The 27,782-nt window shown below is 39.6% G+C and overlaps 1 protein-coding gene across 1 annotated transcript in view; it reads left to right on the top strand.

The window, feature by feature from the left end:
- Window positions 1-27,782, top strand: part of SCMH1 (Scm polycomb group protein homolog 1) — a 206,963-nt gene that overhangs the window by 166,724 nt on the left and 12,457 nt on the right. Inside the window, 2 exon segments of the mRNA XM_057500084.1 lie at window positions 16,860-17,060; window positions 18,784-18,975. Coding sequence (XP_057356067.1) covers window positions 16,860-17,060; window positions 18,784-18,975 — 393 coding nt within the window.

The following is a 27,782-nucleotide window of genomic DNA, read 5'->3' as shown; positions in this document are numbered from 1 at the left end:
AAGAAGAAAATTTCATGGCTTAAAACAAGCTTATCTTGTCCCATGCAGTGTAGGTTGTGGTGGCTTGACTAGGACTGGAGGATCCACTTCTACTATATAGCTGACAAGTGGTTCTGGATGTTGGTTTTTCTCTCTGTGCAAGAACCTCACCACAGGGTGGCTTTGCCTCCTCACACAGGGCAGATGAGTTCCAAGAGAGAATGCCCCAGAACAGAGGAAGTGGAAACTTCCAGTTTCTTGAGCCTTGAGCCCAGAAACTAGCACAATGTCATTTCAACCATAGTCTATTGATCAGATGTTACAGAAATCGATGGAAGGATGTCACAGAACTCAGGGGCCATGTTTTTAAACTGCCACCAGCTCCTAAAGATTTTATGGCTTGCCTTTTATGTTTTACCTTTTAATCCATGTAAAAATTCTTTATTAAATCATCACTGGACTGGTTATTTTTGAGTTTTAATTAAGCGAGATTTGAATACAGTGAAATATACATATCTTAGTGTGCAATGTAATGAGTTCTAATCAATGTAAGCACCCATGTAACCACAACCCCAATTAAAATAAGTAATTTCTACCACCCCAGGCCTCGTTATGATCAGTCTTCACTCCCATTTTTATTCTGACTTTGATCACAATAGATCAGATTTTCCTGTTCTTGAACTTACTATGTAAATGGAATCATACTATATGTATCCTTTTGTGTCTATTTTCTTCCACTCAAAATAATATTTTTGAAAAGCACCCCATCAATAGTTCATTCTTTTGTGCTGCCAAAGGTATTTCAATAAATGAATATACCACAATTTGTATATCTATTCTCTTGTTGGACATTTGGGTTGAATCTAGTTTGGGGCTATTATAACTAAGCTTCAGTTATACAGGCATACCTTGGAGATACTGTGTATTCAGTTCCAGACCCCTGTAATAAAGCAAACACTGCAATAAAGCAAGTCACGTAAATTTATTGGTTCCCCAGTACATATAAAAATCATGTTTATACTGTAGGTTATTAAGTGTGCAATAGCATTATATCTATAAAAACAATGTACACACCTTAATTAAAATACACTTTTACTAAAAAATGCTAACCATCATCTGAGCTTTCAGTGAGTCAATCTTTTTGCTGGTGGAGGGTCTTCTGTTGGTATTGATGGCAGCTAACTGATCAGGGTGGTGGTTGCTGAAGATTGAAATAGCTGTGGTATTTCTTAAAATAAGAAAACAGTGAAGTTTGCTACATCAATTGGCTCTTCCTTTCATGAGTGATTTCTCTTAGCATGCTACACTGTTTGATAGCATTTTACCCAATAGTAGAACTTCTTTCAAGTTTGGAGTCAGTCTCAAACCCCCCACTGCCCCTTTGTCAATTAAATTGTGTAATATTCTAAATCTTCTGTTGTCGTCTCAACAGTCTTTACAGCATCTTCACCAGGAGTAGATCCCATCTCAAAAAACCATTTTCTTTGCTCATCCATAAGAAGCAACTCCTCATCCATTAAAGTTTTATGAGGTTGCAGCAATTCAGTCCCATATTCAGGCTCCACTTCTAATTCTAGTTCCCTTACTATTTCTATCACATCTGCAGTTACTTCCTCCACTGAAGTCTGAAACCCTCAAAGTCATCCATGAAGGTTGGAATCAACTTGTGCCAAACTCCTATTAATGTTGAGTTTGACCTCTTCCCATGAATCCTAAAAGTTCTTAATGACATCTATAATGCTAAATCCTTTCTAGAAGGTTTTCAATTTACTTTGCCCAGATCCATCAAAGGAATCTCCATCTATGGCAGTGAAAACCTTACAAAACGTATGTCTTCAGTAATAAGACTTGAAAGTTGAAATGACTCCTTGACCCACTGTCTGCAGAATAAATTTAGTGTTAGCAGACATGAAAACATTAATCTTATACATCTCCATCAGAGTTCTTGCGTGACCAGGTACATTGTCAGTGAGCAGTAATATCTTTTTTTTTATTTAAGTATCATTGATATGAACTCTTATATTGGTCTCACATATACAATACAGTGGTTCAACAATTACCCATATTATAAATCTTCACCCCCTCTAGTGCCATTACTATCAGTATAGAAAGGTGTTATAGAATCATGGACTATTTTCTCCATGCTATACTACCATCCCTGTGACCAACTCATATTAAGATTGTGAATTATTGTGCCCTTTTATCCCCTTTACCCTATTCTTCCACCCGCCCCAACCCCTCCCCACTGGTAACCATTAGTCACTTGTCAGTGTCTATGAGTCTACTGCTACTGTGTTACTTCTGTTTCACTTTGTTTTTATATTCCACAAACAAGTGAAATCAGATGGTATTTGCCTTTCTCCACCTGGCTTATTTCACTGAACATTATACCCTCTAGATCCATAATGTCATTGCAAATTGCAGGATTTCACTTTTATGGCTGAGTAATATTCCCTGTGTATATATACCACATCTTCTTTATCCATCCTTCAATTGATGGACACTTAGGTTGCTTCAATATCTTGGCTATTGTAAATAGTGCAGCAGTAAACATGGGGGTGCGTATATCTCTTCAAATCATGGATTTTGTTTTCTTTGGGTAAATTCCTGGAAGTTGAATTACTTACTGGGTTGGATGGTATTTCTATTTTGAGCTTTTTGAGAAACCTCCATACTGCTTTCCACAGCAGTTGTACCAATTTACATTCCCATCAACAGTGTAGGAGGGTTCCCATTTCTCCATATCCTTGCCAGAACTTGTTATTTCTTGTCTTTTGGATAATAGCCTTTCTAACTGGTGTGAGGTGATATCTTATTGTGGTTTTGATTTGTATCTCCCTGATGATTAGCAATGTGAAGCATCTTTTCATGTACCTGTTGGCCATCTGTATTTCTTTGGAGAAATGTCTGTTCGGGTCCTCCCCCCAACTTTTTACTCAGGTTATTTGGTTTTTGGGTGTTGAGGCGTATGAGCTCTTTATATTTGGATGTTAACCCGTTATCAGATGAATCCTTTACAGAATATATTCTCCCACACTCAAATTGCCTTTTTGTTCTGCTGATGGTGTCCCTTGCTGTACAGAAATTTTTAGTTTGATATAGTCCCACTTTTTCATTTTTAATTTTGTTTCCCTTGCTCAGGGAGATGTGTCCAAGGAAAAAATCACTCATACTTATATTCAGGAGATTTTTGCCTATTTTCTTCCGAGAGTTTTATGGTTTCATGATTTATATTCAGGTCTTTGATCTATTTTGAGTTTACTTTTCTGTATGGAGTTAGACAGTAATACAGTTTCATTCTCTTGCATGTAGCTATCCAGTTTTCCCAACACCAGTTATCAATGAGGCTATTTTTTTCCATTTTATACTCATGACTCCTTTATTGTATAATAATTGACCCTATATACATAGGTTTATATCTGGGCTCTGTTCTGTTACATTGATAGATGGGTTTGTTCTTAAGCCAGTACCACACTGTCTTGATTACTGCAGCTTTGTAGTATAGCTTGAAGTCAGGGAGTATGTTGTTCTTTCTCATGATTGCTCTGGCTATTCAAGGTCTTTTGTGGTTCCATATGAATTTTAGAACTATTTATTCTAGTTCATTGAAAAATGCTATTGGTATTTTAATAGAGATTACACTGAATCTGTACACATTGCTTTGGGAAAGATGGCCATTTTGACTATTTTAATTCTTCCTATCCATGAGCATAGGATAGATCTCCATTTATTTGTGTCTTCTTTAGTTTCTCTAATGAGTGTCTTATGGTTTTCAGAGTATAGGTCTTTCACCTCCTTGGTTAGGTTTATTACTAGGTATTTTATTCTTTTTAATGCAGTTTTAAATGGAGTTGTTTTCCTGATTTCTCTTTCTATTCGTTTTTTGTTAGTATATAGGGATACAACAGATTTCTGTGTATTAATTTTGTATCCTGCAACTGTGCTGAATCCAGTTATTCTAACAGATTTTTGGTAGAGTCTAGGGTTTTCTATGTATAATGTCATGTTATCTACAAATAGTGACCGTTTAAGTTCTTCCTTACCAATTTGGATGCCTTTTACCTCTTAGTGTTGTCTGATTGCCATGGCTAGGACCTCCAGTACCATGTTAAATAAAAGTGGTGAGAGTGGATGTCTTTTACTTGTTCCTGATCTTAGAGGAAAAGCTTTCAGCTTTTCGTCATAGTTATGGGTTTGTCATATATGGATGTTGAATTTTCTCAAATGCTTTTTCATCAACGATTGAAGTGATCATGTGGTTTATATCCTTCTTTTTGTTAATATAGTATATGATAATGATTGGTTTATGAATATTATACCATCCTTGCATCCCTGGAATAAATCCCACTTGGTTGTGATGGATGACCCTTTTGATGTATTTTTGAATTTGGCTTCCTAATATTTTGTTGAGGATTTTTGCATCTATGTTCATCAGGGATATTGATCTATAATTTTCTCTTTTTGTAGTGTCTTTGTCTGGTTTTGGTATTAGAGTGGTGCTGGCCTTGTGGATGAGTTTGGATGTATTCCCTCCTCTTCTACTTTTTGGAATACTTTAAGAAGGATGGATTTGGTTGGCTCTTCTTTAAATGTTCTGTAGAATTCAGTTGTGAAGCCATATGGTCCTGGATATTTTATCTGTTGGGAGATTTTTTATTACAGTTCAATTTCATTGCTGCTAATTGGTCTCTTCAGATTTCCTGTTCCTTCCTTGGTCAATCTTGGAAGGTTGTATTTTTCTAGGAAGTTGTCTGTTTCTTCTAGGATGTTCAATTTATTGGCATATAATTTTTCATAGACTTCTCTAATAATTCTTTGTATTTCTGTATTATCCATTGTGACTATTCCTTCTTTGTATCTGATTGTGTTAATTTGCATACTCTCTTTTTTTCTTGATAAATATGGGTAGGGATTTATCTATTTTGTTTATTTTATCAAAGAACCAGATCTTGGTTTCTTTGACTTTTTTCTGTTGTTCATTCTTCTCTATTTTATTTATTTCTGCTCTGATCTTTATTATATCCCTCCTTCTACTAACTGTGGGTTTCATTTGTTCTTTTTCTAGTTTCTTTAATTCTGAGGTTAGACAGTGTATTTGGAATTTTTCTTGTTTCTTGAGGTAGGCCTATATTGCTATATACTTCCCTCTTAGAACTGCTTTTGTTGCATCTCACAAATTTTGGACTGTTGAGTTTTTGTTTTCATTTGTCTCCATGTGTTGCTTGATTTTTGTTCATTGATCCATTATTTCAGAAGCATGTTGTTGAGTCTCCATGTGTTTGTAGGCTTTTTGTTTTCTTTGTGTAATTTATTTCTAGTTTCATACTATTGTGGCCTGAGAAGCTGCTGGTACAATTTCAATCCTTTTTAATTTATTGAGGCTCTTTTTGTGGCCTACTGTGTGATGTATTCTGAAGAACATTCCAGGTACACTTGAGAAAAATGTGTATCCTGCTGCTTTTGGGTGGAATGTTCTATAGATATCTGTTAAGTCCATCTGATCTAATATATATTGTTCAGTACCTCTGTTTCCTTATTTATTTTCTGTCTGGTTGATCTGTCTGTTGATGTGACTGGTATGTTAAAGTCTCCTAAAATGAAGGTGTTGCAATCTATTTCCCCCTTTAATTCTTTTTTTTTTTTATGGAGGTAACATTGATACACACTCTTATGAAGGTTTCACAAGAAAAACAATGTGGTTATTACATTCACCATTATTATTGAGTCCCCCCCATACCCCATTGCAGTCACTGTCCATCAGTGTAGTAAGATGCCAGAGTCACTACTTGTCTTCTCTGAGCTACACTGTCTTCCCCGTGACGCCCCACACACCATATGCATCAATCATGATACCCCACAATCCCCTTCACCCTCCCCCAGCCCTCCCCCATGGTAACGACTAGTCCATTCTTGGAGTCTGTGAGTCTGCTGCTATTTTGTTCTTTCAGTTTTGCTTCGTTGTTATATTCCACAAATGAGGGAAATCATTTGATATTTGTGTTTCTCTGCCTGACTTAATTCACTGAGCATAATACCCTCTAGCTCCATCCGTGTTGTTGCAAATGGTAGGATTTGTTTCTTATGGCTGAATAGTGTTCCATTGTGTATATATGCCACATCTTCTTTATCCATTCATCTGCTGATGGACACTTAGGTTGCTTCCATATCTTGGCTATTGTAAATAGTGCTGTGATAAACATAGGGGTGCAGATGTCTTTTTGAATCTGAGAAATTATATTCTTTGGGTAAATTCCAAAGAGTGAAATTCCTGGGTCAAATAGTATTTATATTTTTAGTTTTTTGAGGAACCTCCATATTGCTTTCCACAATTGTTGAACTAGCTTACATTCCCACCAGCAGTGTAGGAGGGTTCCCCTTTCTCCACATCCTCACCAGCATTTGTTGCTCGATGCTGGCATCCTTATTGGTATGAGGTGATATCTCATTGTGGTTTTAATTTGCATTTCCCTGATATTTAGTGATGTGGAGCATCTTTTCATGTCCCTGTTGTCCATCTGAATTTCTTCTCTGGAGAATTGTCTGTTCATATCCTCCACCCATTTTTAATAGGGTTATTTGCTTTTTGGTTGTTGAGGCATGTGAGTTCTTTATGTATTTTGAATGTTAACCCATTGTCAGATATGTTGTTTACAAATATATTCTCCCATATGGTAGGATGCCTTTTCTGTTGATGGTGTCCTTTGCTGTACAGAAGCTTTTTAGCTTGATGTGATCCCATGTGTTCATTCTAGCTTTTGTTTCTCTTGCTCGAGGAGATTCATTTAGGAAAAAGTTGCTCATGTTTATATTCAAGAGATTTTTGCCTATATTGTCTTCTAAGAGTTTTGTTGTTTCATGACTTACATTCAGGTCTTTGATCCATTTCTAGTTTACTTTTGTGTACGGGTTAGAGAATGATCCAGTTTCATTCTCTTGCATGTAGTGGTCCAGTTTTGCCAACACCAGTTGTTGAAGAGGCTGTCATTTCCCCATTGTATATCCACGGCTCCTTTATCATATATTAATTGACCATATATGGTTGGGTTTATATCTGGGTTCTCTAGTCTATTCCATTGGTCTATTGTTCTGTTCTAGTGTCAGTACCAAATTGTCTTGATTACCATGACTTTGTAGTACAGCATAATCCCCCCAGTTTTATTTTTCTTTCTCAGGATTGTTTTGGCTATTTGGGGGCTTTTGTGGTTCCAAATGAATTTTAGAACGATTTGCTCTAGTTTGTTGAAGAATGATGTTGGCATATTGATAGGGATTTCATTGACTCTAGATTACTTTAGGCAGGATGGCCATTTTGACAATATTAATTCTTCCTATCCATGAGCACGGGATGTGTTTCCATTTATTGGTATCTTCTTTAATTTCTCTCATGAGTGTCTCATAGTTTTCAGAGTATAGGTCTTTCACTTCCTTGGTTTCTTCCTAAGTATTTTATTCTTTTTGATGTGACTGTGAAAGGAATTGTTTTCCTGATTTCTCTCTCTACTAGTTCATTGTTAGTGTATAGGAATGCCACAGATTTCTGTGTATTAATTTTGTATGCTGCAACTTTGCTGAATTCAAATATTAGATCTAGTCATTTTGGAGTGGATTCTTTAGGGTTTTTTATGTACAATATCATGTCATCTGCAAACAGTGACAGTTTAACTTCTCCTTTACCAATCTGTATGCCTTTTATTTCTTTGTTTTGTCTGATTGCCATGGCAAGGACCTCCATAACTACGTTGAATAAAAGTGGAGAGAGTGGGCATCCTTGTCTTGTTCCCAATCTTAAAGGAAAGGCTTTCAGCTTCTTGCTGTTAAGTTTGATGTTGGCTGTGAGTTTGTCATATATAGCCTTTATTATGTTGAGGTACTTGCCCTCTATACCCATTGTGTTGAGAGTTTTTATCATGAATGGATGTTGAATTTTGATGAATGCTTTTTCAGTATCTATGGAGATGATTATGTGGTTTTTGTCCTTCTTTTTGTTGATGTGGTAGATGATATTGATGGAGTTTCGAATGTTGTACCATCCTTGCATCCCTGGAATAAATCCTGCTTGATTATGATGATCTTTTGATGTATTTTTGAATTTGGTTTGCTAATATTTTTTTGAGGATTTTTGCATCTATGTTCATCAAGGATATTGGTCTATAATTTTCTTTTTTGTGGTGTCTTTAGCTGGTTTTGATATTAGAGTGATGCTGGCCTTGTAGAATGAGTTTGGGAGTATCCCCTCCTCCTCTACTTTTTGGAAAACTTTGAGGAGGATGGGTATTAGGTCTTCACTAAATGTTTGATAAAATTCAGTGATGAAGCCATCTAGTCCAGGGGTTTTGTTCTTAAGTAGTTTTTTGATTACCGGTTCAATTTAATTGCTGGTAATTGTTCTGTTCAGATTTTCTGTTTCTTTCTTGGTCAGCCTTGGAAGGTTGTATTTTTCTAAAAAGTTGACCATTTCTTCTAGGTTATCCAATTTGTTAGCATATAATTTTTCATAGTATTCTCTCATAATTCTTTGTATTTCTGTGGTATCCATAGCGATATCTGCTTTCTCATTCCTGATGCTGTTTATATCTGTAGACTCTCTTTTTTTCTTGAGAATTCTGACTAGGAGTTTCTTTATTTTGTTAATTTTCTCAAAGAACCAGTTCCTACTTTCATTGATTCTTTCTATTGTTTTATTTTCTCGATTTTACTTATTTCTGCTCTAATCTTTATTATGTCCCTCCTTCTACTGACTTTGGGCCTCATTTGTTCTTCTTTATCTAGTTTCATTAATTGTGAGTTTTTAGACTGTTCATATGGGATTGCTCTTCTTTCCTGTGGTAGGCCTGTATTGCAATATACTTCCCTCTTAGCATGGCCTTCACTGCATCCCACAGATTTTGTGGTGTTGAGTTATTGTTGTCATTTGTCTCCATATATTGCTTGATCTCTGTTTTTGTTTGGTCATTGATCCATTGGTTATTTGGGAGCATATTGTTAATCCTCCATGTGCTTGTGGGATTTTTCATTTTCTTTGCATAATTTAGTTCTACTTTCATGTCTTTGTGGTCTGAGAAGCTGGTTGGTACAATTTCAATCTTTTTTAATTTTATGAGGCTCTTTTTTGTGGTCTAGTATATGATCTATTCTTGAAAATGTTCCATGTGTGCTTGAGAAGAATGTGTAACCTGCTGCTTTTGGGTGCTTTTTGCTTCCTGAGAGTGATCTCCCTCCCTATTTCCATGCTGCCCTCAGAGACAAATGCAGAAGCCTTTTGCTTTTTGAGGATCATTCAAATGCTTTTTGAATAGAAATAGATAAGGAATAAAATAAAACCAAGCATGGAATAGTTCCAAATGTTGCCGAAATTCTAGTGCCTTTACACAGATTGAATAATGCACCCAAACCATTGCTGACAATAGCTGTATTCTCTTCTGCCCAGCTTCTCTGTTCTTGGGCATTTTTTATGGAAATAGAACCCTAAATGAACAGATTTCCTGGAGGAGACACAGCCAACTGATGGAACAGATAGAATTATGTTCACAGTTGTTTTCACAGGTTGAGTAAAATCATTCCAGAGCCCTGGGTGCAACAGACCTGGCCTGGCCACTCCCATTATTGCAAGCCCTGTAGATGTCTGTTAGGTCCATCTTTTCTAATGTGTTGTTCAATTATCTCTGTCCCTTACTTATTTTCTGTCTGGCTGATCTGTCCTTTGGAGTGAGTGGAGTGTTGAAGTCTCCTTGAATGAATGCATTGCATTCTATTTCCCCTTTTAATTCTATTATTATTTGTTTCACATATGTAGGTGCTCCTTTGTTGGGTGCATAGATATTTATAATTGTTATATCCTCTTGTTGGACTGACCCCTTTATCATTATGTAATGTCCTTCTTTTCTCTTGTTTCTTTGTTTTGAAACCTGTTTTGCTGATACAAGTACTGCTGCTTCTGTTTTTTTCTCCCTATTATTTGCATGAAATATCTTCATCCATCCCTTCCCTTTTAGTCTCTGAATGTCTTTGGGTCTGAAATGAGTCTCCTATAGGCAGTATATAGATGGTCTTGTTTCTTTATCCATGCTGGCACTCTTTGTCTTTTGACTGGTCCATTCAGTCCATTTACATTTAAGGTAATTTTTGATAAGCATGTACTTACTGCCATTTTATTAACTTTTTTCTGGTTGTTTTTATAACTCCTCTGTATTCCTTTCTTCCTTTCTTATGATCTTCTTGTTATTTGATATTTTCTTTAGTTTTGCAATTGGATTTCTCTTTTTTAATATGTTGTGTATCTCCTGGCTGGTACTCAGCCTTATAACTGTGCTATGCTTTGGGGAGGCTTGAAGTGTCCCACCAAAAAAAAAAGACATGTGAAAGGCCAACAGGTATATGAAAAGATGTTCAAGATCACCAGTCCTTAGGGAAATGCAAATTAAAACCACAATGAGATCACTTCTTTTGGAAGGGCCATCATCAGAAAAACAAGAGATAAATGCAGGCATGGATGTGAAGAAAATGTTCACCATCAGTGGAAATGTAAATGGCAAAAGGCAAAGCTACTATGGAAAACAGTATGGTTGATCCTCAAAATTAAAAATAGAACTAACATATGATCCAGCAATTCCACTTCTGGGAATATGTCCAAAGGTAATGAACACACTAACTTGAAAAGATATGTGCACCTCCATGTTCACAGAAGCATTATTTACAATAGTCAAAGTGTGGGAACAACCTAAGTGTCCATCAGTGGATGACTGGATAATGAAGTTCTGGTATATATACAATGGAATGTTTTCCAGTCATACAAACAAACACAGAAATCCTACCATTTGTGAAAGCAAAGCATGGATGGACCTTGAAGTGAAATAGTCAGAGAAAGACAAATACTGTATTTGTCACTTTTATGTGTTTTATATATATATTATATAAGATGAAAAAGCCCCCAAACTCATAGAAAAAGAGATTAGACTTGTGATTTCCAGAGGTAGGTGTGGGGGGAGGGGTAACCAGAGGTAGGTGGTCAAAAGGTACAAACTTCCAGTTAAAATTAAAAAGTACTATGGATGAAATGTACAACACTAACATAGCTCACATTACTGTATGATATGCAGGAGAGTTGTAATGATTGCAAATCCTAAGAGTTCTCATCACAAGAGAAAGATTTTTGTTTCCTCTCTTTCTATTTTATCTATATGAGAAGATGGATATTAGCTGAATGTTTTGTGGTAATCATTTCACAGTATATATAGATCAAACCATCATGCTATATGCTTTAAATTTATATAGTGATATATATCCATTGTTTCTCAGTAAAACAAGAAAACGGTAAAAATATATAGATATATTTTGTGTATCTATTGTAGGCTTCAGGTTTGTGGTTACCATAAGGTTCAAGGTTAGCTTCCTTACTATATAACAATCTATATTAAGTTGTTGATTGCTCTATTTCAAACACAATCTAATAGTACTTCTTTTTTCTTCTTCATATGCCTCCACACTCTATGTATTAGATGTCATAATCTGCATTTTGTTTATCCCTTGATTGATTTTGCTTATAGTTTGTTTTACTACTTTTGTTTTAATTTTTTACTTGCTTGGTAATTAATTCTCTACTTCCTTTACTATGGGTTTATTTTCAATGGTGAAAACTATTTAGCCTTAGGAACATTTCCATCTACAGCAGTCCCTTTAACATATCCTATAATGCTGGTTTAGTTGTTATAAATTCTTTGAGCCTTTATCTGGGAATTTTATAATCCCAGCTTCAAGTGTGAATGATAATCTTGCTGGGTAGCAGGTTCTTGGTTCAAGGTCCTTCTGTTTCAATACATGAAATATTTCTTGCCACTCCCTTCTGGTTTGTAAAGTTTCTGCTGAGAAGTCTGCTGATAGCCTGATGGGGTTTCCCTTGTAAGTAGTCCTTATTCTCTCTCTGGCTGCTTTCAGTACTCTCTCCTTATCCTTAATCTTTGGCATTTTAATTATTATATAACTTGGTGTTGTCTTCCTGGGGTTCCTTTTGTTAGGGGATCTCTGTACTTCCATGACCCATGTGTCTGTTTCCTTCCCCAAATTGGGAAAGTTTTCAACAATTATTTCTTCAAAGAGAGTTTTATCCCTTGTCTCTCTCTTCTCCTTCTGGTACCCCTATTACACGAATATTGTTTCATTTGGATTAGTCACACAGCCCTCTTATCCTTCTTTCATTCCTAGAAATTGTTTTTTCTCTCTGTTCCTCAGCTTTGTTGTGTTCCTGTTCTCTAATTTCCATCTCATTGATAATCTCATCTACTTGGAGCAGCCTATTATTCATTCCCTCCATTGTATGTTTCATTTCAGTTACTGTATTCTTCAGCTGTGAGGGGCTCTTTTTAAGCTTTTTTATCTCTTTGTTGAAGTCCTCCCTGAGATCTTCAGTGAGCATATTTATGATTTTTACTTTGAAATTTTTATCAAGACTGGTGGTCTCTTATTTATTAGTCCTCTTTCTCATGTGTTATCCTGTAGGTTTTTTTGGAACACATTTGTCTTCCTTCCCATTTTGTCAGTATTTCTGTGTTTCTTCCTTTGTATTAGATAAATCTGGTATGCTTCCTGGTCCAGAGAGTAATGGCTTTATAAAGAAGGCATCCTGTGGTGCCCAGAAGCTTAAAACTTTACTCTTCAGTGCCTGGTTCTCCTTTGCAGTTGACCCCCAGTTGCTGTTGATAGGCAATGGGCAGGGCCGCCTTTCTGTCTCTGCCAGCAGTGGTCTCAGTCCTCTGTGGCCAGCATTGTGCTTCAGTGAGCCCTTTGTTATCAGAGCAGAGGCTTCTGCTGGGATCATTGTGGATGGGGCCACACTCTGCCTGCCCTGTAGCAATGGTGGGGCTACAGGGTGGGCCAGGTGGTTGCTTGGCTCTGGGGCAGGCACATGGGTATAGCAAGTCACAAGGTGGCAGAGCGAACTGCAGCAGTGAGTCATGCGGGTGCCTCCAGCCATGGGGAGGAGTACAGCACTGGGATTGCCCACCATGGGGGAGGAAGGAGCTCTTGGACCTGGCTCCTGCAAGTGCCAGTTGGGATGAAACAGGGCTAAGAAAACTGGGAGAGCCTCCCTCTACCTGCCAGGCAGCAAAGCTGACACTGCTGGGCCAAGTGGGTTGGCATACCAGTGGTGCACAGGGAAGTGCCTCAGGGATAAGCTGCTAGTGAGGCAGATGGAGCATCTGGGGCTCCCAAGAGTGCCCAGCCTGTTGGGCTGAGGGAGGGCTGGGAAGGAATGTCCACCTTCCCTTTCTCCTTTGGAGGGAGCTCCACCCAACTCTCGCCCCTCTGGCATCCCTCCCACTGCTGGCACATCTTTCAAACTACTGCCTCTGTGTTGGTCTCAGCAGGGCCAGCAGAGCTTGCCTGTCCTCTACAAGCAGAATGAGTCTCAATCTCCGAGATTGTTCCAACTGTCCTTGGTGTCCATACCCACTAATCTCCAAAACCCAGTGTAATGTGGACTCGTGCTCCCAGAGCAGATCTCCAGAGCCAGGTGTGCAGAATTCCTGAGTGCCTGTCTCCTCCATGCTCCATTCCTCTTCCTCCTGCCTGTGGGCTGGGATGGGGGAAGGGCTTGGGTCTCACTCAGTCGTGGCTCTGCCACTTTATCCTTTTCTTTGTGGTCTTCTCTTCACCAGGTGTAGGTGGTCTGTTCTACAGTCTTCAAGTCATTTTCAGGTTTAGTTGTATTTTCTGTAGTTACAACAGAAACTTGCTTCTTTGATGTGTGTGTGGGAGGATGTTTCCATCTTGCCTTCCTACTCCACTATGGGTAAAATTGCAATATTTCCAGAATCTCTTGCCTGGCCTTAGTACATCTCCATATCAGTAGGTGTTTCCCAGGGGTGGAGAGCGAGCATGCACCAGGTCAGAGAGGTTTGGTGGGGCCTTTTTGCAGCCAGGTTATAAGAGACATGGAGTAGATGACTGCTTGTAAGCAATAAACGGGTTTCTCCCACTTTATTTCTCCCATTGACTGATTTTGGCTTCAAAGGTTTATTTGCCCCAGGCTGAGAACATATCCCCCTTGCCCCTGCCAACCCAGAGTTACATGTGCCATCTTTTCTCCCCCCACAGTGAGCAGTAATATCTTAAAAGTAATATTTTTTTCTGAGCAGTAGTTCTCAACAGTGAGCTTAAAATTTTTAGTAAACCATGTCATAAACAGATAAGCTGTCATCCAGGCTTTGTTGTTCCATTTATACTCTATAGGAAGAGCAGATATAGCATATTCTTAAGGGCCCTTGGATTTTCAGAATGGTAAATGAGCAATGGCTTCAATCAGCTGCATTAAACCCTAACAAGAGAGTCCACCCGTCCTTTGAAGCTTTGAAGCCAAGCATTGACTTCTCCTTTCTAGCTGTGAAAGTCCTAGATGGTATATTCTTCCAACATAAGGCTGTTTTGTCTACACTGAAAGTCTATTAGTATAACCTCCTAGCTAATTATCTTAGCTAGATCTTCTTGATAATTTTCTTCAGCTTCTACACCAGCACTTGCTGCTTCACTTTGCTCTTTTATGTTATGGATATGGCTTCTCTCCATAAACCTCATGAACCAACCTCTGCTAGCTTCAAACTTTTCTTCTACAGCTTCCTCATCTCTCAGCCTTCATAGAACTGAAGAGAGCTAGGGTCTTTCTCTGGGCTAGGATTTGGCTTAAGGGAATGTTGTGGCTGGTTTCATATAATATCCAGACCACTAAAACTTTCTCTGTATCAGCAATAAAACTGTTTCATTTTCTTATCACTCAGGTATTTACTGCAATAGCACTCTTAATTTCCTTCTAGAACCTTTTCTTTGTGTTCACAACTTAGCTAACTGGTACAAGAAGCCTAGTTTTTGGCCTGTCTCGGCTTTTAACATGCCTTTCGCACTGAACTTAATTCATAGCTTTTGATTTCAAGCGAGAGATGTGCAACTCTTCCTTTCACTTGAATACTTAGAGGCCACTGTGGGGTTATTAACTGGCCTAATTTCAATATTGCTCTGTCTCAAGGAATAGGAGGATTGAGGAGAGGGAGAGGATGGGGGAATGGCTGGTTGGTGGAGCAGTCAGAGCACACACATCTATTGATTAAGCTCGGCAATTTATATGGACACAGTTTGTGGCACCCCAAACAATTACAATAGTAACATCAGAGATTCCAGGTGTTACTGATTCACAGATCACCATAACAAATATAATAATAATGAAAAAGCTGGAAATACTGCAAGAATTATGAAAATGTTACACAGACATGAAGTGAGAAAATGCTGTTGGAAAATAGATGCTGATAGACTTGAATGATGCAGGATTGCCACAAACCCTTCGATTCATAAAAAATGCAATATCTGTAAAGCACAATAGATTGAAATGCAATAAAACAAATCTTTATTGCCTTTAAGTGTCTTTTCATAGACGTGTTTTCTTTACTCTTATCTGAGTCCCTGCATTTCTTTCTGCTTTGTTGTCAGTGAAAGAGTCATCTCTGACATGGAAATCATAATTATTTCTTAACAGATTTCAACCAATTATCAGATCTACCTTCACACCCACCTTCAGATGCACCTCCCCATTCTTAGGCCTTTTGTGAGTTATGAAACATCTGGGTTCTCATCATTCCCCTTCTTCATTAAGGATTCTGCTTTCTTGGGTCTGCTTTGTCAGTTGCAACTATGCCAATCAGCTTTCCAGCTTCCAAAATTTTAATTTGTCTCCTTTATTGTTGTCTGGCTCATTTTTGCAGGTTTTAGGAGAGAAACTAAATGTATAAATTTACTTTTCAATTCATCTTCTTTGCCCTTTTTTCCTTCCTTCCTTTTCACCTGTCACCTGCCCACATTCTGCCTCTTCCTTTCTATGTTCCGTTTTCATTTCCATCTTGCTCCCCCTTGGAAGCAGAATGATAAAAGCAGAGGAGTCCTCAGAGAGCATCTGGCTCAGCCCCCTCATTTTACAGATGATAAGCCTGAGGCCCAAAGAAAATGGTAGTCCATCCGCATACCACACTGCCACTGCTCTTACCTTTTTTGCCACCCTAGCCCTTCAGGTAGTGAGCCATGACTGTTAAAAATCAGAACATCCCGCTACTCAAGAGGCAGCCTATAAGGCAGATCAGAAAAGAGAAAGCCATAGCTGACCAGGCTGCTGTGCATCCTCTCTGGAGACAAAGGAAGCACCTCTGTTTAGGACTGCCTCTTTTCCTGTGCCTACCCTGCCCCCTACCCTCGCATAGTACAAAGCAGAGGGTTGCAGTTAGGAGAGTGCCAAGTTATCTTGACAGGAGAAACTACTGAAACAAATATAAAGATAGGACCCTCAGGCCCTTTTCATGTTTTTCTTTATTCCAATGTTTTCCTGTTTTGCTACTTTTTTTGAGCTTGAGTATTGATGTGGAAGATAACACAGGGACTGCAAGGTCCAGAACAAGAAAGCAAGGCAACTGACCAGTGGTGTGACTGTTCTAAGTCCAAGGCCAAACACGCACAAGCACACTCTTGCTAACATTGCCGTGGCCTTACACATATAAGAGAAACAAAGATGTGAGGCAGCAAGTACCAAAAGTGAAAGTGCATACATACAGGAAATTGTTTAGATTTTGTTTTCAGTGCACAGAAGATAGTGTACAGTTCTGTGCCTTGGCTTTTGGTCTGGGCTGTTCTCCCAGCAGGCTGTGTTCCCAAAGCCTTTGGTCATGCAATTTGGGTTGGCTGCAGCTGGGCACAGCCATCCTCGACCCCCTCCCACAGTGTTTCATAAACTTAGCAGCTGAGAATCCTGTAGGAACCAGAGCCCAGGGTGTGAAACATATAAAATAGCACTGTTCTCTGACTTCTCTACTCTGCATACTCTTTAAATTGCTTTGACTCTTTCTCTCCTGCAGTTTGTATTTACCTGAACAAGAACGGCAGCACAGGACCCCATTTAGATAAGAAGAAGGTCCAGCAGCTCCCTGACCATTTTGGGCCAGCCCGTGCCTCCGTGGTATTGCAGCAGGCTGTCCAGGCTTGCATTGACTGTGCTTATCACCAGAAAACCGTCTTCAGCTTCCTCAAACAAGGCCACAGTGGTGAGGTAATCTCAGGTAAGCACCCTTGGGTTGGCCTGGCCTCCTAGCCAGAGGGACAGGCCTTCTCAGCTGGCTGATTTCTGGCAAGGCATCCTGGTTCCTACTTCACACCTGTAGGCTCTAGAGAATGTGGAAGTATTCCACTCCTCAGAGTCCTCATTTTCAATTCCCAGAGCCCCTCTAAGTCTTACGCATACCTCTGCCAGGTGGAATAGCCACACAGACTCTGTTCAGCTGAGCCTCTCAACAGACTCCTCTCCTGTCTACCTGCTTAGCCTCTGCCTACAGATAATATATGAGTGTGTTGCTTTAAAAGCATTCCAGAAGAATCCAGAGGGAAGAAAGCCTCCCACCTGGCTTCAAGGAACACAGAGTTCTTCTCTCATTCTTTCAACTCCTTAGCTCCCCAGTCCTAACCCAGCTCTGATACAGGGGAGTTGAATCCCTGAGCGGAATAGGAAGAAGCTCCCTTTCTTTCCAGATGTAGAGTTTGAGTCAACTGCAGTAGTTTTTTTTGTTTGTTTACACTGAGACTGAGAATATTCACTTTTTCTTCTGTACCTGGTCTGTCTCAGTTTTCCCAAGTCCAAAACCCTATTCTCTACCCACCAAACCAATGAAGACTTGATATATAGAGCCTTTCTATCTTAACTCTATGATACTCCATAATCTCCTGCCCCTTCCTTCTAATGAGTTACAATATCCAGCCTCGGGAAACCCAGATGATGTGGAAAAACCCATAGATACCACAGCTGTATGCTTTTAGCAAACATCTATTGAGCCATTACTATACGTCAGAGGCTATTGCCAGGGAAAGGGAGAAAAGAAGGACAGGTTCAGGCTCTGCCTGGCAGAAAAGCTAACTGTGACAGGTATTATTATAATGTATGAGAAATGTGTACAGGGTGGTGTGGAAGCCCACATGAGGGAGCAATTGGCTGCATGGAAGCAGGCAGGGAAGGACTTGTTAAGAAAAGGCTGAGAACTGCATTCCTTCAGGGGCCAAGGCCAATGCCTGTTCTCTCCTTTGCTTCTGTGCGGCCGCCTGCAGGGACCCAGCTTTCCCTATTGCCTCTCTTTGACTGCTATCACCTTTACCTTTTCTAGGATTCTTCCTCTACCCTGGAATTGCTTCCTGAGAGTGATCTCCCTCCCTATTTCCATGCTGCCCTCAGAGACAAATGCAGAGGCCTTTTGCTTTTTGAGGATCATTCAAATGCTTTTTGAATAGAAATAGATAAGGAATAAAATAAAACCAAGCATGGAATAGTTCCAAATGTTGCCGAAATTCTAGTGCCTTTACACAGATTGAATAATGCACCCAAACCATTGCTGACAATAGCTGTATTCTCTTCTGCCCAGCTTCTCTGTTCTTGGGCATTTTTTATGGAAATAGAACCCTAAATGAACAGATTTCCTGGAGGAGACACAGCCAACTGATGGAACAGATAGAATTATGTTCACAGTTGTTTTCACAGGTTGAGTAAAATCATTCCAGAGCCCTGGGTGCAACAGACCTGGCCTGGCCACTCCCATTATTGCAAGCCCTTTGGAGTTGGAGGCAAAAATCAAACCCTAGAGGGAGGGAGGAAAGGAGAGGGAGGGAGGAAATCTGGGCACTGATTACATTTGTATAACCAGTTAAGCCTGAGGCAAGCAGTGGGCTGGACTGCTTCTGCCCAGCTCCACACTGCACCGCCAGGCTGACATGCTCAGCCCTGTTTACTTAACTCCACAGCCGTGTTTGACCGGGAGCAGCACACGCTCAATCTCCCAGCAGTCAACAGCATCACCTACGTCCTCCGCTTCCTGGAAAAACTCTGCCACAACCTTCGCAGTGACAATCTATTTGGCAACCAGCCCTTTACACAGACTCATTTGTCACTCACCACCACAGAGTACAGCCACAGCCACGACAGGTACCTACCAGGTAGGAGCTGGGATGGGACTTGGGCTAAGAACAGGGACAGGGTTAATAGCACCAGCAAGGGCCCAGGGCCAGCCTTCAGACCTGCTAGCCTGGCACCTACACATCCAGAGATCTGGTTTTCTGTCCGTTACCTTTGCCATGTCTGGGACTTTTTGGTCTCCTCTCATCTTTACTCTCTCTAGGATTTTGTGTCCTATCTCTATGATTAACCTTTTTTCCTCTGCATTTTTATCCCTGTAAAAGGTGGTTCACAATTCCCCTTCTAAGCTCCAAACTGTATGTGGAGCCACATGAAGTTACAGGACATCTTCCAGTGTGACTCTGTCAGCCAAGGTCTAACATAGACCTCCCTTGCCAACAGGAAGGTTTAGTCTCAGGCTACAGATTGAGAAATTGGCTTCCTGATGATTGGTTATCCGCTCTTTCCTCTGGCATGTGGCCCTAACTCCTCCAGCATTGCCAGCCTAGCAAGTCAATTCAAGTTGCTGCTGTTTCTAACTAGGCTGGAAAATAGCTTTCTTAGTTAACATATCAGACCCACAACAGGAAAGCAGATGCCACGTGGCCGGATCAGTGACTAAGCACTTCTGAGAGGGGTTAGAGTGGGGAAGTTGGCAACTCTAATCTGGAGCCCAGGACACAGAACGACAAGGAGAGAAGGAAAGCTCGGCTGTAAACATAGTGAGGTAGGTCATTGAGAGGGAGGAAAGGCTCTTTTAAAGAGTCCTGTGGGCCTTGTCCTGGCCACAGGAATAGAGGTGGTGCTGTCAGTGCTGGGGCTATGCTGTCTGTTGATGGGGACCCTAAGTCTGAAAAATGCCCCTTGTGACCTTCTGCACAAGTCTTGTTCCCACACTACCTTCCCTTGTTGTCTTTTTACCATTGTCTTAGCAGAATCACTTCTGATAAAAGGGCCACTTCTGGAGAATGTGCTGGGAAGTGACTGATTACTCAGTGCCCCCTCCCAACCTCCATTTATAGTTCTGTACCCAAATGAGCATTGTTTATGTGACTTGCATGCAGAGCAAAAAGATAACTGAATTTTAAATACTCTCTGTTGGGGCCAGACCGTCTGGTCCCTGCAGACATATCTGTGACTCCTTGCTGATCCCTTTCTTCAGAGGGAATTTCTTTTCATCTCACCTGCCGTAGATTGCTTGCTTTCAGCATCAGAATCCTCAAGAACAGAAAAGGGCATTCTTACTTGTAGAATATTGCCCTGCGAGTCTGGGCTGGGCATGATGAAATAAGTGCAGACAAAGGTGGGTTGTTAAATATCCCTACTGTTGGTATTCAGGAACTCTGAGCTGCCCTTCAGTAATAAAAGGCCTCCCTGAGATTCTGGAGGAATAGATACATGACAGGGGTAGAATATTCAGCTTCATGGAGCTGCCAGTCTAAACAGAGATTTCTGAAAAGAAACAGGAACTCTGAGTTCTTAAATGGAATGGCATCATTAAGAACTAAGAGAACCATACTGGCAGCAGCATGCAGAGACTGGTAGGAACGTACATCATGGGCCTGCAATCCTGAAGGTTGTTTGGGATTAGAGTATGACCTTTCTGAGAAGTCTGTTCCATTTGCCTTTCTGTGATTCAACTACCAGATGAGGGAAGCAAGCTTTAGCCACTCTTCCTTCTTGCCTCACCAACCAGGAAATAGACAGAGAACAGGGGGATGACATTTGGCCATTGGCTGCCCCCTTTTCTTCCCTCATTTTCAGATAAATTCAGCCAATTCTCAGCACCCTCCTGTGCTCTCTAACGCATTTCTCATTATGGGTGCTCGGTAGTTTGGCTACTTTCCATTGGCTTTCCTGAAATTAGTATTTTAACTATGCCCAAAGAGGCCAGAGCTTTGCCTGGATTTCCAACTCCTTCATGCTCCTTCACTTGTCTTTTCTGCCTGCCTGCCTGCCTTGCTGACCCTTTGCTCCCCCTCTGATCATTTTTCATTTCCTGCACTTTTCTTATTATGTACCCAAACCTCTGCCAAGGAGCTCTATCTGCACAAGGGCTGTCTTCTGCTTTGCTCTTTGGATCTGCTGTTTATCACTCCTGCCCTTCTGCCTGGCTACCTACTTCCACTAGTTTGACATCTAAAGGTACCCCCTTTCATTTCTAGGTGCTTACTAGAGCCCTCACCCTTACCTCAAGCCTCCCGACTACCTTACTCCTTAGGGTCTTGGCCTAATTGACCACATGCTTCCAATATAGCAGATAAGCTTGCTTACCTAAGCTGGAACTTTCTTCAACATTTTATTTTGAAAAATATTAAACCTACAGAAAAATTACACAAATAGTTCAATGAGCAACCATGAACTATTCACCAAGATTTACCACTTAATATTTGGCAATATTTACTTTATGTTTCTCTAAGTATATATATACATATACTTGTGCCTGTATTATTTTTTATTTACTGAGTCATTTGAGAGTTAACTGCAAATGAGACATTTGATCCTTAAATACTTCTGTTTGTGTCTCCTAAAAACAAAGAACACAATACTATTATCAAACTCAAGATATTTATCATTAATAAAATCTACTAGGTGATGTATATAGTCCATATTCAAATTTCCCCAATTGTCCCAATAATGTCCTGTATAGCTGATTTTTCCTGAATCCAAGGTCTAGTGAAGAATCATCTGCTGCATTCAGTTTTCCTGCCTCTTTAGTTCCCTTTTTCTAGACCAGTTTTCAAGCCTTTTTTCCTACCTTCTATGACATGATATTGGCATTTTGAAGAATCCAGGCTAGTTGTCTTGGTTCAGGTCATCAAACATTTATCAAATACTTACTCTGTGCCAGATCCTATACTGGGCTCTGGGGAGACAGAGATGAAGCAGACTCAGTCCCTGCTCTGAAAGAGTTCCCAGCTGAGAGAGAGAGATATAGGTGAACATGTATGTGGTAAGAGCATGGAACAAAGGCACTGTGGCCCAGCCAGGAGCGACAAGCGGAGCAGGGTGAAAGACGAGATCAGGGAAGGATTTCTAGAAGAGGCAACATCAAATCAGAGTCTGTTGTTCAGAACTACACACATAGCTGGATCAAGTAAGAGGTCTGTGAAGATTGAGAGGGAGCTTCTCCTGGCCATCCAAAAAACTGACAGTATTAGACAGGAGATTATATTAATTTCACTGGTCCCAGTGACTCTTAGTCTTAGCTGTAATTGAAATCCACCCAGCACTAACCTCTGGGTCTGCTGTTTTGAGATTGCCCAAGTTTCTTCCATGGAAGGAAGTGTTTCATTTATTCCATGACAATGAGTTCCTTCTGCCTATCTTCCTAGTATCAGCCTACCTTGCCAGTCAGGTCTTGTAGCTTGTTGTTATAAAGTGGTTCTCCTGCCAGAATCACAAATTTTACATGATTAAAGCCAAGTAAGAACTGTGAAATCTCTTAGAGTGCCTCTTCATCTCCACACAGGTTTCCTTGTAGAACTTTCAGAGTTTTAAGATGACTCAGATGTTTATAATTAATTTAAACTGCATTGATTTCATCATTCAGACAATAATCAGTTAACCCAGGTATTGACTGCATGATGCCAAGCTCTGATTTAGGCACAGAGGATTCCATTGTAATCTAGGAGTGAAGGTCTTTACATCCACAGAGTTGAGAGCCTAGTAAAGAATATGGACAAATAAGCAATTACTTCGTGGTGATGAGTACTTTAATAGGACAAGTTCAGAGTTCAAAAATTCAAACCAGGTGTGTCAGGGAAGACTTTCCAGAAGAAATGATATCTGAGTTTGGATCTGAGGGAGTAAGATAATCAGGTGAAAATGCCAGAGACTCAAAGAGATGGAGGGGAATGATGAAAAATGTTCCTGTTGACTAAGTAGCATTTGAGACTCTGAGAGGCAGGAGAGAACACAAGCTGTTTCAGAGAAACTGGATATCCAGTGCAGTAGACATAGACAGTCGAAGAGGTACATGTGAGGGATGAGGCTGGAGTATAGGCCAAGGCACAGTCAGAAAAGGTCTACTTGACCATGTTATAGATCTTAAACTATACCTTTGAGCACTGAGGACCCACTGAAGTGTTTAAAGCTAGGGAAGTGACATAATCAAGTTGGTGTTTTGGGAAGATCACTCAGGATACTATGTGTGTGAATGGGTTAGAGTGGAGCAAGACAGCAAGGCAGGGAAACTAGTGGGAGATTTTTGCAGAACTCGGCAAGACATCCTAGATAATTGGGGACAATCCTTTCCTTTGATTTCCAAATCTAAGTAAAATAAAAAGAATCCCCAACCCACATAACACGGAATAGTTACATTTTCCTGGCAGTCACCCATACTTCCAGCTCTGAATCCCTGTTTCTGACTCAGTTCATGAGCCCTTCTTTCCCTACAGCTCCTGTAGCTGATGGTGTCTCTGCAGGGCCTTGCCTCAGACATTGGATCCCATTCCTCATCTTCCATCACCCTAGGGAAAAATTAACACAAGGCTGTCGAGTGCAATAGATTTGTACTGAAGTTTGGGGGGAAAGAAATATGATTGCCACAAAGAACAGGAAGTCATTTAACATTTTTGTTTATCTTAATGTTTATCAGCCATTAAATGAAATAGCTTACTGGCCTCTTTCACCTTAGGCCTCAGCCTGCTCTCACTTAATGGGCCAGGGGTTCTCTTTCTCTTCTGACTTCTCTACTCCTTCCATCCCATAGCTCCTCCTCTTGAAGCTATCAGCAGGCAACTGCAAATTAATTTATTGTGCAAAATAATTTAGTTTCCTTTTGTCTCAGCTTCCCTCTTCTATTCAGTGCCAAAGCCATGTTCTTCAAAACCAAAAGTACCCTTAGTATAATTATATAAATGAAAAGAATCAACAGCCCAGATCTATTCTTTCAGCAACTCAAAAGAACAAAGGGAAAATGGAGAGATTTGTTCCATCTGTTCTGTGTTCCCTTCTTTATCTTTTTTCTGCCTTCCTGTGCATCAACCCAGTTATTTTATTATTCTGTTTCCTTTATTGGCTTATTAGCTATAACTCTTTGTTTTGTTATTTTAGTGTATGCTTTAGTTTATATTATATATTTTTATATATCTACCTTACAATCTTTTACAATGTACCTTAAAGTAATAATCATATACCTGCACATATAAGAACCTTCCAACTCTATACTTCCACTTCCCACCTTCTGGCCTCCGTGTTATTGTTATCATACATCTTACTCCTACCTATATTATAAATCCCACTTTCCATTTTCATATTTTACTTTAAATAGGTAGCTATCTTTTAAAGATTTTTTTAATAAGAAAAATTATTTTGTGTTTACCCTTTTATAGTTACCATTTCTGATACTCTTCACTTTTTGTCATAGAGCCAGAGTTTCATATAATTTCTCAACCCAGGGAACTTCCTTTAACATTTCTTATGGTCTACTGGAGATGAGTTCTTGCAGCTTTTGTATCTCTAAAAATATCTTTTTTGCCTTTGTTTTGAAAGAATTCTAGATTTTTTGGGTGTTCAGCTCCTCAAAGATGTCAGTCTATTGTCTTTTAGTTTGCATTGTCTCTGATGCGAAGTCTGCTGTCATTCTTATCTTTGGTCTCTTTATTGTGTCTTTTTCTGGATGTTTTAAAGTTTTCTGTTTATCATGTTTTATAAGATAGATTATGTTCTGTTCTGTGGGTTTTTCTAAAGGCCTCTTTGTGCTTTGTGTTCACTGAGCTTCCTGGATATGTGGATTTATAGTTTTCATCAAATATAAAAAATTTCTGCCATTCTTTCTTCATATGTATTTTTTATCATCTACTCCAGTTAGACATATATAAACCTCTTGAAGTTTTTCCACAGTTTACTGATGCTTTTTAAATTTTTTTAGCCTTTTTTTGTTCTATTTTATCTAGATCTGTATTATATAGGTGCAGAATTTATCTACAGCTGTGTTTAATTTAATCTTTTCTTCTATAGTATCTAATCTATTAATCCACCCATGTATTTTTCATCTTAGACATTGTGTTTTCATTTCTAGAAGCTCAATATGGGTCTTTTTATATCTTTAGTATCCTTGCTTAACCTACTCAGTCTCTGCTCTGCCTTCTTGAATGTATGAGATATAGTTACACTCACCTCTCCACTGCTCTGGCCTGTGAACTTCAGCTTCCATGGCCTACTGGACTCAGCAAGATCACTGGACTCTGTCTGATCCTCCTCTCCCTGCACTGTAGCCTGGAAACTCTGGACAGTGAGCTGGGAGCAAGCCTGGGGCTGTGACTATGTTTGTTGCCTTCTTTCAGGAATCACTGTCCTATACTACCTGCTGCCCAGTATCTGGAAACTGTTATTTCATATATTTTGTCTTTTCTTTTAGTTTTTTCAAGCAGTAGGATATATCTAGGCCCTGCTACTCTGCCTGAGCTGGCAATGGAAAACCAAAATGTATCTTAAGTCCATGTACATCTTACCATCTTTACTACCTTCACCATCATCTTCTCCCTCTTGGCCTGAGAGATCCCTCCTGGCCTATCTGGTCTCCTAACTACCTCTCTTGTTCCCTTCTGGTCCATTTTCTACTCAATAGTCCAAATGGCCTTCTTACAGCATAAATCAGAGTTTGACATTCTCCCACTCACTACTCTAGTGGCATTCTAATGTACTTACAATAAAATCCAGGTTTCTGTCTTTGGTTTGCAATGTCCTGCATGATCTGGTCCTTGCTTACCTATCCAAATTCACCCCTTGGTTCTGTACATCTTAGCTACACTCTTATTCCCCCATTTCCCTGAATAGTACAAGCTGTTTTCTACCACAAGGGCTTTTCTTTTTTTTTTTTCCTTCATTTTTTTTTTATTAAGGTATCATTGATATACACTCTTATGAAGGTTTTACAAGAAAAAAAATGTGGTTACTACATTCACCCTTATTATCAAGTCCCCCCACATACCCCATTGCAGTCACTGTCCATCAGTGAGGTAAGATGCCACAAAATCCCTACTTGTCTTCTCTGTGCTACACTATCTTCCCTGTGACCCCCACACACACCATGTGCACTAATCATGATAACCCACAATCCCCTTCTCCCCCTCCCCCACCCCTCCCCTTTGGTAATCACTAGTCCCTTCTTGGAGTCTCTGAGTCTGCTGCTATTTTGTTCCTTCAGTTTTGCTTCATTGTTATACTCCACAAATGAGGGAAATCATTTGGTATTTGTCTTTCTCTGCCTGACTTATTTCACTGAGCATGATACCCTCTAGCTCTATCCATGTTGTTGCAAATGGTAGAATTTGTTTCTTTCTTATGGCTGAATAGTATTCCATTGTGTATATGTACCACATCTTCTTTATCCATCTACTGATGGACACTTAGGTTACTTCCATATCCATACCTTGACTATTATAAATAGTGCTGCAATAAACATAGGGGTGCAGATGTCTTTTTGAATCTGAGAACTTGTTTTCTTTGAGTAAATTCCTAAGAGTGGAATTCCTGGGTCAAATGGTATTTCTATTTTTAGTTTTTTGAGGAACCTCCCTATTGCTTTCCACAATGGTTGAACTAGTTTACATTCCCACCAGCAGTGTAGGAGGGTTCCCCTTTCTCTTCATCCTCACCAGCATTTGTTGTTCCTAGTCTTTTGGATGTTGGCCATCCTAACTGGTGTGAGGTGATACCTTATTGTGGTTTTAACTTGCATTTCCCTGGTAATTAGAGATATGGAGCATCTTTTCATGTGCCTATTGGCCATCCTGAATTTATTCTTTGGGGAATTGTCTGTTCATATCCTCCACCCATTTTTTAATAGGATTATTTGCCTTTTGGGTGTTGAGGTGTGTGAGTTCTTTATATATTTAGGATGTTAACCCTCAGGGCTTTTTTATATGCTGCCAGCAGCAGCCCCTAGCCATTGTGCCAGAGAAACCCACAGCAGATCCATTTCTATGATTAAGTTCTACCCAAACCAAGTCAGTTCCTTATCCCTTCCCATAGAATTCTCTCCATGTAGGGAGTATTCTGGGTCCTGGGTCATATTCCTCTCCATTGCAGTTTTTCTTAGAGAGCAAATGTTTAGATAATGCTTGGGATTCATTTAGGGCCCCCAAAGGACTCTGAAACCAAGCACATATTCTGCCATGCCTCCCCCTGAACTCTTCTTCAGATCATAGCTTAAACATCAAATTGTCAGGGACACCTCTCATGTAAAAAAAGTCCCCTGACATTTTCTTTCTTAATACCCTATTCCTTTTCTTAGTAATATTTGCAATGTTTTATAAAATCTCTAAAAAATTTTGCAGAATTTTCTAATTTTGTAAAAGTTTTTTTTATCGGCTTATATTTTGTCATCCTTACCATTCAACTAAATACTCCATGAGGAGAGGAATGCTGTCTATCTTTTTCACCATTCTCAGTAATCATAACCCTAAGTGTCATATAGTAAGTATTTAATATTTGTTAAATGAAAAGATAATAAAGGATATGGGACATGGAGTTCAGAAAGAGATTTTTTTTTTTAACATGAGATAGACTTAAGCATGCATAAGAACTGTGCTAGTCTTTGGACCCTGTGTTGGTGTAAGAATTTTCTTAGATTCATAGCTTTAGTTTCTTGGTCATTTATTTCACCCCATAAAGGGGAAAGCATAGTTGTAAGCACAGAGTCCTTGACTCTCAGAAGTGGAAAGTACCCTAGAGATGATTTAGTGTCTAGCCCAACAAAGGTTGTCATCTGACATCTTCTTAAAAACTCCTAATAATCACTGTCACCTTTGGTAGTCAGTTTTATTGTTGGATACTTCTGACTGTTAAAAATACCTCCCTTTTTGAGCTGAAATCTGCCTTTATATAACTCCTGCCCCAT

Source organism: Manis pentadactyla, chromosome 4 (assembly GCF_030020395.1).
Source record: "Manis pentadactyla isolate mManPen7 chromosome 4, mManPen7.hap1, whole genome shotgun sequence".
Lineage (NCBI taxonomy): Eukaryota > Metazoa > Chordata > Mammalia > Pholidota > Manidae > Manis > Manis pentadactyla.
Note: the sequence above shows the minus strand (reverse complement) of the source record. Positions and strands in the feature narration are given on the sequence as shown.